The sequence below is a fragment of the Aspergillus heteromorphus genome, assembly GCF_003184545.1.
Source record: "Aspergillus heteromorphus CBS 117.55 chromosome Unknown BO70scaffold_32, whole genome shotgun sequence".
In the NCBI taxonomy this organism is placed as follows: Eukaryota; Fungi; Ascomycota; class Eurotiomycetes; order Eurotiales; family Aspergillaceae; genus Aspergillus; species Aspergillus heteromorphus.
The window spans coordinates 283,126-296,763 of record NW_020290437.1 but is presented as its reverse complement, the minus strand read 5'-3'; the positions used below and the strand labels follow the sequence as shown (position 1 = coordinate 296,763).

Genomic DNA, 13,638 nt, shown 5'->3' with positions numbered 1-13,638 from the left:
ACGGTTAACCTAATTGTTTCGACTCTCGACCACTCAGCCTTGCTTTCCCCCCGGTTTTCAAGATGTCGGGGGCGCCTGCGCTTCCTTCTTGTCCCGCTGAACCGAACGTTTACCGACCACTGGCTGGTCGAGGATTGTGACGCATCGAGGATGGCGCGTGCCTCTGCTGGTCTTTAAGTACTTGGGCCTTTGGCTTGTGATTCCGGGTTGGAGAGTAGATTTGGTGTCCTTTCTCTGGTTCGCTCTTCAACTGCTTTTCTCTTGACTCTCCGCTCTCCCTGTTCTTTTCTTTCTTCTTCGTGACTCATTGGATTGTCTCGAGGTTTTCATTTCCTATATAATTGATCTTCGATACCTTGTATTGAATATCGGTACTGCACCCTGGCTCATTATATACCTTCTCTTGATCCTGTCTCTCCATCTCTCTACACACGATGGGTTCCTTTGAAGACGAGGACCGGAAGTATCTGGAAGATGTCCAGGCCGTCCAGAACTGGTGGAAGGATTCCAGATGGAGACACACCAAGCGGCCCTTCACTGCAGATCAGATCGTGGCCAAGCGGGGAAATCTGAAGATCGAATACCCCTCCAATGTGCAGAGCAAGAAGCTGTGGAAAATCCTGGAGAGTAACTTTGAGGTTCGCGCGCCCTGCAGAACACCCGTGGAAAGATCTATGAACTCACAGCTTCTCTTTGAACAAATAGAAAAAGCTCCCTAGTTTCACCTATGGCTGCCTTGAGCCCACGATGGTCACACAAATGGCCAAATACCTAGATACCGTCTACGTCTCTGGCTGGCAGAGCTCCTCTACCGCCTCTTCTACTGATGAACCATCTCCCGATCTTGCCGATTACCCCATGGTATGTTCAAGGGTTCCTTGTTGATTTTTTCTGCGTTTGCTAAGACCAGAACCCAGAACACCGTCCCCAACAAGGTCAACCAGCTCTTTATGGCTCAGCTATTCCATGACCGGAAGCAGCGCGAAGAGCGCGTGACTACCCCCAAGGAGCAACGTGGCAAGGTCGCAAATGTGGATTATCTGCGACCCATCATCGCAGATGCTGATACGGGACATGGTGGCTTGACGGCGGTGATGAAGCTGACAAAGCTGTTTGTTGAGCGCGGTGCCGCCGGCATTCACATCGAAGATCAAGCCCCTGGCACCAAGAAGTGTGGCCACATGGCTGGTAAGGTGCTCGTGCCCATCAGTGAACACATCAACCGACTGGTGGCTATTCGGGCACAGGCAGATATCATGGGTAAATACAACCCGCATCATTAACCCATATGCGCATGAACTGATCCATCTTCAGGAACCGACCTGCTTGCTATTGCTCGGACTGACTCCGAAGCGGCCACCCTCATCACCTCAACTATCGACTTCCGGGACCATGCCTTTGTCGTTGGTTCGACGAATGCGAGCCTGCAGCCCCTGAATGATCTCATGGTGGCTGCTGAACAAGCTGGCAAGAATGGTGCGGAACTTCAAGCCATCGAAGACCAATGGAATGCTCAGGCTGGCCTGAAGCTTTTCAGCGACGCCGTCATCGACACCATCAAGCAGGGCGCCCACGCCAACAAGGACACTCTCGTCACCGACTATCTGAAGCAGGCCAAGGGCAAAAGCAACCGTGAATCCCGGGACATCGCCAAGCGTATCACCGGAGTCGACATCCACTGGGACTGGGATGCCCCCCGCACCCGGGAGGGATACTACCGGTACCAGGGCGGCACGCAGTGTGCGGTCAACCGAGCCATTGCTTACGCTCCATTTGCAGACCTGATCTGGATGGAGAGCAAGCTCCCCGACTATGCTCAAGCGAAGGAGTTCGCTGATGGTGTTCACGCCGTGTGGCCCGAACAGAAGTAAGCTCTACCCCAATTCCCTCTTGAATGGCATCAAAAACTAACCCAAAACTACAGATTGGCGTACAACCTGTCACCATCCTTCAACTGGAAGAAGGCGATGCCGCGCGATGAGCAAGAGACATACATCCAGCGTCTGGGTGCTCTAGGATACTGCTGGCAGTTCATCACCCTGGCTGGCCTGCACACAACAGCGCTGATCACGGATCAGTTCGCCAAGGCGTACGCGAAGCAAGGAATGCGGGCGTACGGTGAATTGGTCCAGGAGCCAGAAATCGAGCATGGCGTGGATGTGGTTACGCACCAGAAATGGAGTGGCGCCAACTACGTGGATAACCTGTTGAAGATGGTGACGGGTGGCATCAGCAGCACGGCTGCCATGGGGAAGGGTGTGACGGAAGACCAGTTCAAGCATTAAGAGGAGATGACATCTCCTCATAGATTGGTTTTGCTTTATTCTAGATTCTGATTTTTTATACCATCTTGTGAAATGACCATTGTTTATTCTTTTAAGGAACTTGCTTTTGTCATAGTAGTAGTATCTTCCCCATCTAAGAAGTATTCTGCACCACCAGCCTGTTTCTAGAATTTAAAACCTCAAGCTTGACAGTGGTCTCCTGCGCCGCGCGCTGCATTGAGCTAATAGTAGTAGTGAAATCATCACCAATCTCCTCAGGTAATCCATTATATACCACAGGTAGAACCGAAGACTTCCACAAACCCAATGCAGGTCTGTGGTTGACCATGATCACTGATACAAGAAAAACAATTCCCAATGCGATTAGCACCGCAGGAGGTGTCAGGTAGACCCAGTCTACCGAGACATATCATACTTGAGATACAATGACTGTGCCGGAAGCCGTATGATTGCTAAGATCCTGGGCGTACTTGGTCATTGATGCTGCAACATTTCCTATGACATCACTGAAACTGGAGTGTTCCACACTCAATAAAGTCTTGAGCGGGGAAACAGGCATCGGTTGGTTGAAATTATGCCATGTGTTATTCACGATATCGTATTGAAATTCTGCGATTAACTCTCCGCCTAAATATTCCTCTGTCAGATCTGCCATGACTGGGCAAACTGCAAATCTGGTGCCGTCGTTCCAGAAGTTAGACTTGATCGCCCGATTTTCAGGAGTTGTGAAAATATCAATAGAATCAGCGTGTTCTGGCTTCCCAAGATGTGTATTGTTCCGTGACATAGTGACCAACTAACCCCTGATCAAACTGCTGTAATGTAACATCCATGCCAGGATAACATTCGGGATGAAAGATTTCGCCAAAGTCTGGCGGCGAGTGTTGGATTGACAAGACGCCCATAGAGACTGAAATATTGTATGCTCTCACACATGGGGACAAGACGCATTCTATGGCTTGAGAGACTTTGATTGATCTCTGTAGCGAATTGACGGAGTAGGATGGCTCCAGTAATGTTGTATACCACTGCCACTGAACATAGGCCAGCACTGACAACGGGCTGTATACTCCCAAGATAGTCTGGTTCAGATATGGCCCTTTTTGGTCGTTGACACTTTTCAGCTGGATATATGGGATGCTTATTACCAAACCTTGGGCAGTTTTGTTCCAAACACCTAGAAAATCACTGGTAATCCAAGACCCGTCCGGGAAGGTAATTTTGCAGGGTACAGTTTGATCTTCATGTCTGCTGGTATTGAACGAAGTGATGTCACAGCCAACGCTGGCCGTTTTAGAGGTGACATTTTCGCATTTGCTGCACCAGCCCGCAGATTTGAAGGAAGACCAGGTGCAATTCCCTGATGGACATGAAGGAGATGGCACAAAGCCAGTCGTCGACCACACCCCGGCCTCCATTGCCATCAATAGGGTATCATCGACTTCGTCTATTTCCGGAAAAGGAAGTATCGCCTGCTTCGCCGTTGCGTTGCTATGGTCGCCGATGGCCTGTCTAACAGGAAACCTGACTATCTGTTGCATGAAAGGACCAAATGTGAGAGCCATAATGGTGATGATAGCTCCAATTGATAGAAGGATGTTTCCTTGACGTGGCCCCGTCGTCAACACTTGCATAGAGCCCCAGGGTCCTCGACTGGCATCATCGAAATATTGCATATCATAGAGCGGACGCTTCTTTGCTTGAAACCAGATCCATTTCAACTGGCCAATAGACGTGCTGATCATACAAAGAAGGGACGACTTGGAGCCAGTCGCCAGAATAGACACGATGGTATTCAGCGTCAGGCCTAATGGGAAGGTGGGCATTTCATGTTGGTCATAAACCTTTAGGAAAACGACGATGACGATAAAAAGAGTGATACTGAATCCCAGTGAGATGATTTCCCAGAACCAGGTGTCAAGAATAAGCGAATCCCACTTTGAGATTGGATCTTTGGAAGTCGTAGCCAGTTGAGCACCACTGGCAGGATGCGGCTCGGAAAGAAATTGCTCGTTCTCAGCCATGTCTGCCTGTTCTATCCCTCTGGTCATGTGGTAGAGCAATAGGCAGGGTTATGGTGAAAGAAAGTCATCGGAGGAGTGTTCTGCCAACTATTTTGAGGTACTTTGTAGCACCCATCAATCAGCCGCAATCTGCAAGGATGTATCTTAGTCGAGTACTGGGTGCACAATCTCATAGGCTTTGTAATACAACAGGCAGATGATACAGTTTAGGGAGTTTGTTTAGGGGGATGCTTTCAATACGAGCTCGTCTCACTGCCCCCTGCCTTACCTAAATGGCCTGTCACGTGAAGTCCATATTGAGATCCCCACAAGGGATATTGAAACCAACGGGCTGGAGATAAAGCCATTCAGAAGAGGGAAAGCATGTTGTACATGGCAACAAGATGGTGAATTGTGAATAGGTAAGAGGGTGACTCTACCTACGGTGTAAATAGAGGCTCCCTTTCGTCAACCGACTAGCCCGATCAGGCAGGAGACGGCAAGGGGCCCATATGGCGAAGAATACCAGAGGTGCCAGAAACCAGGCAGTACGACTTCAATAACACTATTAAAAGAACTTGAACATCCACCACATAGCTATGCAATGGATTGTAGTATGTGGTAGGTAATAAGGTTCTCCAATTTACAAGATGCCCTTGTTGGGCTGTATCATATAAGTTACTCTTTCATGATAACGTTTGCTGTATATAAACATAACGGGATCTATCGGCCAGGCTTGAATGAAAGTACCTGCAGAGAGAAAGAAAAGTTAGCATCGAGGTTGCAAAACATCTGAACATCGAAGCACGTACATCATATTTTCCTACTTCAACGATCTCGTCTTCGGAGACACGGGTGCCCCCAACGCCCTCGATGTAAGAAATGGGCACGTCGCCCATGACTTTACGGGCAACATCGCCGACTGTAGTGTTCCTGAACGGTGTCAGAATCTCTAATTATAACACCAGTCGTAGGAATACTTACTTATTGACGAGAACACAGTCACGGAAAGGAGCAGATCCGGCCCCGGAGGAGAAGGTATGTATGTTGCGGACGGGGAATACCGGTACGAGTCCTAGCAGCTCTGCGGCACGCGAAAGACACTGGACGACTCCGGTGGACCCAAAGCGATAGAGTACCATGTCCTTGAGGTTCTCGACACGCCTTTGCCTATGTAAGTAAAGTTTCTTTATCAATGAGAGGGTATGATGTGCACGTACGATTTTAACTTCTCATCCATCTCTTTCAAGCCACCTCCATCGGGCTCGCCCATTTCTATCAAATCCTCTCTCGTGTCCACAAATTCACTTCCTTCGACGTACTTAATATAGTTTTGCTTTGCTAGTCTCCGAAGGAAGACCTCTGATATGGCAGAGCAAAGCACGATAGATTGAGGGTCCTGCATCTTCGCGATCTTACTGATGTTCTAAAGCCATTACGTCAGTAAGATGAATATTCTCAAATCAAAGAGTAACAAACCTTGTCCGCATCCGGGTGGTCGATCTTGTTCAAGGCGAAGACTGTGGGGAATTTCTCTTCGATGAATGCTTCCACGACCTTTTGGATGGTCTCCTCTGACCATTCCTCGAGAGGCTCCTTCAGCCCCATCCGGTCCAGACATCGAGCAACGATTGTAGATGTACCTCCGTAGCCCGAGAACTGGGCTTGTAGGGTCTCCACGGCCGTCGATTCTAGTCCCATGTCAATAACCAATCCAAATGAGTGGCCACGTGCATGGTATACTAACTGATCGCACAATGTCTCCTCTTGATAGAGCCCCTGCAAACATCAGCTTATATTCCTGCAGCTGATTAGCGCAGCCATACCATTTCTGCATGAGATTGCCCAGTACCCAGCGCACAATTTCAGATCTCAGCCACTCGATGTCCACGGAAGGGTCATAGCCTCGCGTTGCCTTGCCTGTAATGATTGAGTGATATAAGCGAGTCTGCAAGACGCTATCCATTGGTGTCGCAAACCTTCTGCATCCGTAGTTCCACTAACATCCACCACGTGAATTAATGCATCAGCATGACGCAGATCATCCAAGAACTTGTTGCCCAGACCGCGGCCTTGATGTGCGCCTGGCACCAGACCTGCGACGTCTAGCAGTTCGATCGGAACGGAGCGTCGTCCCTCCACACATCCTCCATAGTTCGGTTTGCATTTATCGGAAAGATTGAATCGCTGGCAGGCGCATTCTATTTGGAGATACCCAATGGCACGTTGAGGATCAATGGTTGTGAATCTAGGTGTCGCGGGTCAGAAGAGGTCCGAAAAGATCCGAAGAGGGGGGCGATTGTGAGGTTCATCGGGCGGTTTCCAGGTATGATAGCGACGACGCGCAGTTGGGGTCAACGTACGGGAAGTTTCCTGGATGGTAGATAAATCGATGAGTAACGGTGCCGAGACAAAGATATGTAGGAGAAACAGCAAGCTTACCGACTTTCGAGGAAGCATCAGTCAAACTATTTAGTGTCGTTGATTTTCCGCTGGATGGCTACATGCCCCTCCATCCGATTAGCAGCGTCTTGTATGAAGAGAGGAGAGGCCAGACCTTCCCAACCAGCCCAATCAACGGGTCTCTGGGCATTTTGAGCCGTCGCGCAAACGCTCTAGTATATAAACAAAGAAGGGCTTGGGAATAAATAAAAAATTGCGTGTGGTTGTCTTCTAATCCAAGAAACCTTTTCCGCATGAGCGGGGAGATGGTCAATTTCTGCCAGCTTTTCTGGGAAGGCGGTGGGGGATCCTGCCCAACCCAATCGAGACCCCGATGCGGAGCTGCCGAGGAACATCGACCACCGCAGGATCATGTACTTAGTGTCGTCAGCCACAGGCTGGATACATGACCTATGAAGACAGAGCATTGCATATCGAACCGGAAGGTGCCGCATGATGTTATCCGCCCGGTTGGGTGTAGGTAACGGCTTACAGCAACGATAGTAAACACGACGAAGGGATGAGGGAAGTGACTGTTTACATCTCCAATGCCTGGACTTTGTAAAGTCGGTGTGCTGGTATTGTTAGTCCGTCCAGTTTTCCAGGAGACAGATCCATATTCTGCAGAAGCCAGTTCAATAAAATGAGAAATCTTGTAATCGAAGTCGTTGATTCAGTATGTAGAAAAAATCCCTAGTCCGGGGTAAGTTACCTCCTGTTGTTACTAATAAGGGTTAACCCCGCTTAAATCCGGCGGTGATACGTTACTTTCAAGTTGACACCTCTTGAGCTTCTCTACCGTCAAATATATCCCATCTCTCCTCACCTGCACCACGAACCAGTGCGCTCTTCCCCGCAAATCAATAATTCCGCGCGTTTACAAGGCCTTACCAGATGGAGGGCTCCAGGAACCGAAAACAGCGACGGGCAGCCGCGACAGCTGCAACGACTGCCAACAGCGACGCGTTCGATCCGTCCACGATCCCTCTCTCTCGCCCCCCGCCGAAGTCGTCCTCGAATGCCAAAGAAAGGACACTGATGGACATAATCTCTGAACGACAGAGTGAACTAATCGGCAAAGCCACTGTCGCCGGGGCCGAGTCAGGCGTGAGTCCAGGGACCCGGTTCGTCACCGTGGATCCAACGACCGGCGAGATTTCTGGTCTCGACCCATCGGAGCTGGCTGCAGCAAAAGGCAAAGGGAAAGGAGAAAGGGTCCAAGAAATCACCGAAGACGCATCGTCGGACGATGACGCACAGTCCGAGGAGAACGAAGCCGATCCCGAGCATCTCATCCCGCCCGTCATCGATACGCTGCTGCTGTCCGTGCCCCTGACCACACTGCATATGACTCTGTCCTACCTCGCCGCCCACCAGTATGCGGAGAAGATCGAACTCGACATTATCGTGCGCGAGTCTTTGTGGGTCGCTTTCCCGATGCTGACGTTTCTCATTCATCTGGCCCACGGCCATGTCATCTCCTTCTTCGCCGGCGCCTCCAAAACCACTGAAACTATATCTCTATTCCCATGGGACAGCGATAAGCTGTCGTTGGAATTTTTTCGAAAGCTCCTCTTCCCTCCGGCTCTACGCACCCTGGTTTTCCTCCCGCTTGCCATCTTCCTTGGCTGTAAGCTGATGGTCATAACCAACGAAGACCCGTACTACGCTGTTATGAAGGGGGCACCTGCTATCGGGACGATGTGGATATGGAGCATTCTGGAGATTTCTGTGGGCGCTGCTGTTCTGGGAGCGCTGGTGCCACTTACATGGGGCGTGTGGTGGATGGGCTACGGGATACTGTGATATGTTGAGGAAATCATTGATCAACATCCGGGAGGCCCGACTCGCAGGTCCGTCTAGGTGATGCCGCTGGCTTCGTCGCATGAAAGGCGCTGGATCTTGGTACGAAATGCTTTGGTCTGTGAATTAGCTACATCAATGTCTTGGTTGTCGTGGCTTGCTCGATTAGCCAGACCGAGGGACTTGGACATACCTAGGGCCAACCCAAGCCGACTTTGCAGACATACAATTGCCTCCGTCTTCGATGCCTACCATAATGTTCCCGACGAACGCTTCTTTTGAAGACTCACAAACATGTCCATGAGATTTATTCTCGTCGGATACGATACCTTGCGGTGTTGCTCGCTTGGTCACGGTATACCTGTTGCAGATTGCGGAGAGATGGATCGGCTATTTGGGGAATCTGCCAGACTGGAGCTGGGAAACTGAGCAGTCGTGTAGGTGCCGAAATTCTTCCCAGTCAGGATGTCGAGAACAATGGCATTTCGGTCGGGCCAAGCAGTGGCACAAGAAGTGAGGGGCAGCGCCAGCAAGATGATCCGCGGGGGAAGATGCTCGACATATACAGAAACATGCTGAAAGCATACTATGCAGTGGCTATCATGCAGCGATGCATGCAGAATATAATGTCTAGCATAGCTAACCGGGCAAAGCACGCAACGATACTGGGATGAGACAATAGATGAGAACCAATATCAGGATACTACATCGATCACTATATGACTGTCTAGACGCATTGTACCGAACTAGTTAGCCATCCGATTGCGTATGCATCTCTCAAAGCAGTCCCGGGCCCCGAGGTTTAATGATCGGAGGTGGGATCCTTCAAGAGGCGAAACGGCAAGTCCCCGGCAAATGTACGGGGCTGAAAACCAACATGGGTGTCGGAAAACGTGACGTTGACCTTCGACCTGGGGAGAATAGCACGAATGGGATTGGTGGAGGGCCAGGCCATTCTAGTCCACCCGACCAACAGGTTGGTTCTAGCGCGATTTCAATATCCGGGGGATCTTAGTGGGGTACGACTGTACCGGGTGATAGTCGATACGGAGTTCTACCTGTATATACCGGTGTGGGATCGCTTCAGGGCAGGTGGGAAGACGGAGTTAATCAGAGCCGTCGGGGAGGTGAGGGGAAGGGGGAGTGGCCTGATGGGAGTTGATGTGAGATTGTTGGATCGACTCTGGGGATAGATACAGTTATCCGACGGGTATGTCGAGAGTAGTCGAGAGAGTACGGAGTAGGAGTTCATTAGATGGTGAAGCTTCCGGCAGTCCGTTACGATTGTGGAGGGGGAAAGAGGGGAAGAGGCGAAGCCTAGAGTGCATCGGGTAAGGAAACAGCCGCTCGCCCACCCTCGGTGTGGGGGCGGTCGTGGGGAAAGCGTGGGGAGTTGACGCCACGGGGGGGGCAGAAGCCGACCCCGTACAAGCTCCTGCTATAATTACTTCCCCATTACCCCACCCCCTCATCCTCTTCATCCCTCTCCTCTCCCTTCTTCTTCTTCTTCTTCTTCGCAACATTGGTCTCTTCTCTCCCTCCCTTGTTGCTCTACCACAATCATGTCGCACTCCGCTGCTGAATTGGCAAAGCCCACGGGCGAATACCGCCAATACTTGCCCGATCTGAGTCTGAAGCGCTTCCAGGTGATGCGCGAGCAGGATGCCCACGAATATGCCCACGCTTTCAAGACACAGAAGCAGCCCCCATGGCTGCACGGCCTGTACATGCACTGGTTGGATTTGCTGCAAGAGCCATTCAAGGGCGTGACAACCGACGGTACGCTCCTCTCGTCTCCTTTAGCCACGCCAATGGTTCCCTATGCACCACCCACATCCCCTCCCACTCCCCCTCGCCACCCCCTCCTGATTCCCTTCGCTAACTAGACCCTCAAAAGGTAACGTTCGCCCCGGTCTATTCAAACTCCAAGAAGAGGATGTCCCAATCGACGCCATCGTGGAGGCCACCGAGAACGTGCTGTCCCTGGCGGACGACAAGCAGCGGCAGGCATTGTCCTATCACATCGACTCGCCCGAATGGCGGACGTGGTCGAACCCCGAATTCCTTCTCAGCAACAAGGGACTCCGACTGGACGAGATTGACAACAAGCTGCGGGACGCGATCCTGAACGTCCTGAAGGTCACGCTGTCGCCGGAGGGCTACGACAAGGCTATCAAGGCGATGCGCATCAACCACTTCCTGGGCGAGCTGGTCGAGTCGACCAAGGTGATGAACGAGTTCTCCTACAACTTCGTCCTCTTCGGTCGTCCCTCGACCACCCGGCCCTGGGGCTGGTCGTTCTACGGCCACCACCTCTGTCTCAACATCTTCCTGTACAAGGGCCAGATCATCGCCTCCCCCTGGTTCACCGGCGCCGAGCCCAACGAGATCGACTCCGGCCCGTACGCCGGCACCCGCATCATGCAGATCGAGGAAGAGCTGGGCCTGCGTCTGATGCAGTCCCTGACCCCGGAGCTCCAGAAGAAGGCCACCGTCTTCGCCGAGATGCACGACCCCGCCATGCCCCCCGGCCGCTGGAACCGTGACGATCAGCGCCATGTCTGCGGCGCGTACCGCGACAACCGCGTCGTCCCCAACGAAGGCATCCCCGTCTCCTCTTTCACCGACGAGCAGAAGAAATACATGTACGGCATCTTCGAGCAGTACCTGCTGTACCTGCCCGCCCGAGCCCGCCAGCTCAAGCTGGACCACATCCGCGAGTTCGAGTCTGAGACGTACTTCTGCTGGATCGGTGCCGCCGGCGACAGCGACCCTTTCTACTACCGTCTGCAGAGCCCCGTCATCCTGATCGAGTTCGACCACCACTCCGGCGTCTTCCTCAACAACGAAGAGCCCAAGAAGTTCCACATCCACACCCTGTTGCGTACGCCGAATGCCGGTGATTACGGTAACGCGCTCCGTGCGCAGATCCCCGCCATCGAGGGTCTCAATGGAAAGGAAATCGTCTGGGAGAAGTCCGCCCTATGATTCATCCCTCTTCTTTCCTTTCTGCCAGCCTTCCTTACCCTCCGTCGCCGCGTGGGTTAATTTATGATGATGTTATGTGTGAATAGATTGTTATATAACGTACATACTAAGCATGGAATCTGTGATATCCTTCCCTCATCCTTGTTCAAGTGGGTCCTTGGTCTGAGACTGTTTAGAGCTAGTTATTTCACTACTGTGTAGATGTCAAACATTGTCGTTGTATTGCCGGAACTCCTTCAGTTAAACCAGGAAGGCATCGTCGGCTCCTAAAAGAGATCTACGAATTAGAAGTGCGGGTTAACCACGGAGCCGGTTTTCTATTATATACATTCCGTCTGAAGAATTTTCATCACTTGGGTAGTTGGATGCGCATGCGCTGTGATCGAGTAATGTACATGTTGTGATCTCCCCCGTCCCATCCAGACCGGCTCTAGTTCTTCCAGCCCTCAGGACCAGCCCAAGTACCCTTAACCAGCGACTGGTAATACACCCAGGGGAAGAAGTCCTTCTTGAGGTGATAGAACGCACGACGAGGAACAGCCTGGTCGATACCGAACCACTTGCCGAACGTCTCCTTGGGCTCACCGCCGTACTTGAACTCGGCCAGGAGGACCTTTCCGTACTCGGTCAGAAGCGGGCAGGAAGCGTACCCGTCGTAGGCGGCATCGGGGACCTTGCCGTCCAGCGTCTGGAGGAGGTTGCGCACGAGGACGGGCGCCTCGGAGGTGATTGCCGCGGCGGTCTTGGAGGTCGGCAGGCTGGAGGCATCGCCGGCGGACCAGACGTTGCCGTACTTGGTGTGGCGGGTGGTGGCGGGGTCGACGTCGACGTAGCCGTCGGCGTTGGCCAGGGCGGAGGTCTTCATGAACGCGTGGGGTCCCATCTTGGGCACGACGTGCAGGAGGTCGAATTTCCGGGTCACCTGCTCTTGGCCGTCGGGGCGGGCGAAGGTGGCGTTGTTGCCGGAGATGGAGACCAGGTCGTGCTGGAACAGGCCCTCGACGCCCCGCTCCTTGCGCAGGGCTTCCAGGGCGGCGCCATACTTGGCGACCGCGAACATGGATGGCGTGCCGGTAGCGAAGCTGATCTGGATGCCCGAGCTGGAGGGGTTGCTGGGGTTGTAGAGACCGGCGCGCTTCCAGTGGTCCAGGGCAAGCCACATGATCTTCTGCGGGCCGCCGGCGCACTTGATCACGCCGGCAGGCTGGGTGAAGATGGCGGTGCCTTTCTGGAGCTTCTGAATGGTGGAGAAGACCTTGTCGCAGGTGTCGTAGCCGTAGATGGAGGAGACCAGGGAGTCCGGGTTGGCGAGGGCCTCGGGCAATCCCTTGACGCTGTCGTAGTTGATGCCGATACCAGGGACGACGACCAGCTGGTCGTAGTTGATTTTGTCGCCGTTGCCGAGAGTGACCTGGTTGTTTTCGGGGGAGAAGTTGCCCACGCCGTGGTTATAGAACTTAAGCTTGGGGTCGAGCAGGCTGTGCAGCGGGCGTCGCAGGTCTTGCTTGGTCTTGAGACCACCGCCGACCAGGGTCCAGCCGGGTTGGTAGTGGTGCCACATGGAAGGGTCAACAATGGCGATGTCATCCTGAGAGAACTTGCCCGATCGCAGTAGTTGGTGACTGACTGCCAGACCGGCCGTACCTCCGCCGATGACCACGACTTTGTGGTTGCGGGCCGCGGAGCCCACTGGCGAGGCCGTGGCGAGGGTCCTCTGCCCGGTGACGGCGGAGCGGCCGGCAGTAGTTGCCGCAGACGTTACGCAACTGCGGAACATTTTGTGTGTATGTGTTTACGAAAGCAGGAGATAGAGAGAGGAGAGAAATGAATGAAGCTTCCAAGAAGCAGAAGACTGCAGGGGGAGGAGAACTAGAAGGGCCTGGGCCGGAGGGAGAAAAGTAAAGTTCCAACCCACTTTCGCAGCTATGGCGTGATCCCGCCGCCAAGCCTTTAGTCATCAGGCACCCGGCCCGTCTGTCTCGCCGGCCGATCGCCGACAACCGGCGATGGATAAGATATCCAAGCAGTAGCAGTGGTGGTGGTACGCAGTAGGTAGACTTCGTTCTATGCTCTTCTCTACATCTATCAGGTCGCTCGTTATACCCATGATACTGAAA

At 52.7% G+C, this 13,638-nt stretch overlaps 7 protein-coding genes across 7 annotated transcripts; 3 read left to right on the top strand and 4 right to left on the bottom strand.

Annotated features, from left to right (window-relative positions):
• Positions 1-434: 434 nt before the first annotated feature.
• On the top strand, positions 435-2,285 carry BO70DRAFT_299624 (isocitrate lyase 1; the record flags this gene model as incomplete). Its single annotated transcript, XM_025539643.1, has 5 exons — positions 435-638; positions 706-861; positions 918-1,260; positions 1,315-1,867; positions 1,925-2,285. 5 exons carry the CDS (start codon positions 435-437, stop codon positions 2,283-2,285), a joined length of 1,617 nt encoding a protein of 538 aa, XP_025395740.1.
• Positions 2,286-2,761: 476 nt separating this feature from the next.
• On the bottom strand, positions 2,762-4,309 carry BO70DRAFT_382492 (DUF3176 domain-containing protein; the record flags this gene model as incomplete). Its single annotated transcript, XM_025545537.1, has 1 exon — positions 2,762-4,309. One exon carries the CDS (start codon positions 4,307-4,309, stop codon positions 3,029-3,031), a length of 1,281 nt encoding a protein of 426 aa, XP_025395739.1. The 3' UTR covers positions 2,762-3,028.
• A 538-nt stretch (positions 4,310-4,847) lies between these two features.
• Positions 4,848-6,951, bottom strand: BO70DRAFT_365721 (Ygr210 GTPase family protein). The gene is made up of 11 exons (XM_025544144.1): positions 6,846-6,951; positions 6,731-6,788; positions 6,652-6,661; positions 6,268-6,536; positions 6,115-6,208; positions 6,036-6,067; positions 5,768-5,979; positions 5,509-5,714; positions 5,273-5,452; positions 5,101-5,221; positions 4,848-5,038 (listed from the first exon to the last, which is right to left on the bottom strand). The coding sequence occupies exons 1-11, from the start codon at positions 6,879-6,881 to the stop codon at positions 5,012-5,014; spliced, it is 1,245 nt and encodes a 414-aa protein (XP_025395738.1). The 5' UTR covers positions 6,882-6,951; the 3' UTR covers positions 4,848-5,011.
• Positions 6,952-7,543: 592 nt separating this feature from the next.
• BO70DRAFT_146303 (uncharacterized protein) lies at positions 7,544-8,730 on the top strand. The gene has a single exon (XM_025538162.1). It carries the CDS (start codon positions 7,625-7,627, stop codon positions 8,534-8,536), a length of 912 nt encoding a protein of 303 aa, XP_025395737.1. The 5' UTR covers positions 7,544-7,624; the 3' UTR covers positions 8,537-8,730.
• Positions 8,731-9,640: 910 nt separating this feature from the next.
• BO70DRAFT_146290 (uncharacterized protein) lies at positions 9,641-10,148 on the bottom strand. The gene has a single exon (XM_025538161.1). The coding sequence runs from the start codon at positions 10,054-10,056 to the stop codon at positions 9,733-9,735; it is 324 nt and encodes a 107-aa protein (XP_025395736.1). The 5' UTR covers positions 10,057-10,148; the 3' UTR covers positions 9,641-9,732.
• On the top strand, positions 9,952-11,620 carry BO70DRAFT_382489 (DUF3500 domain-containing protein). Its single transcript, XM_025545536.1, has 2 exons — positions 9,952-10,312; positions 10,431-11,620. Exons 1-2 carry the CDS (start codon positions 10,096-10,098, stop codon positions 11,519-11,521), a joined length of 1,308 nt encoding a protein of 435 aa, XP_025395735.1. The 5' UTR covers positions 9,952-10,095; the 3' UTR covers positions 11,522-11,620.
• Positions 11,621-11,815: 195 nt separating this feature from the next.
• BO70DRAFT_365718 (FAD/NAD(P)-binding oxidoreductase) lies at positions 11,816-13,369 on the bottom strand. The gene has a single exon (XM_025544143.1). The coding sequence runs from the start codon at positions 13,296-13,298 to the stop codon at positions 11,952-11,954; it is 1,347 nt and encodes a 448-aa protein (XP_025395734.1). The 5' UTR covers positions 13,299-13,369; the 3' UTR covers positions 11,816-11,951.
• Positions 13,370-13,638: the final 269 nt, after the last annotated feature.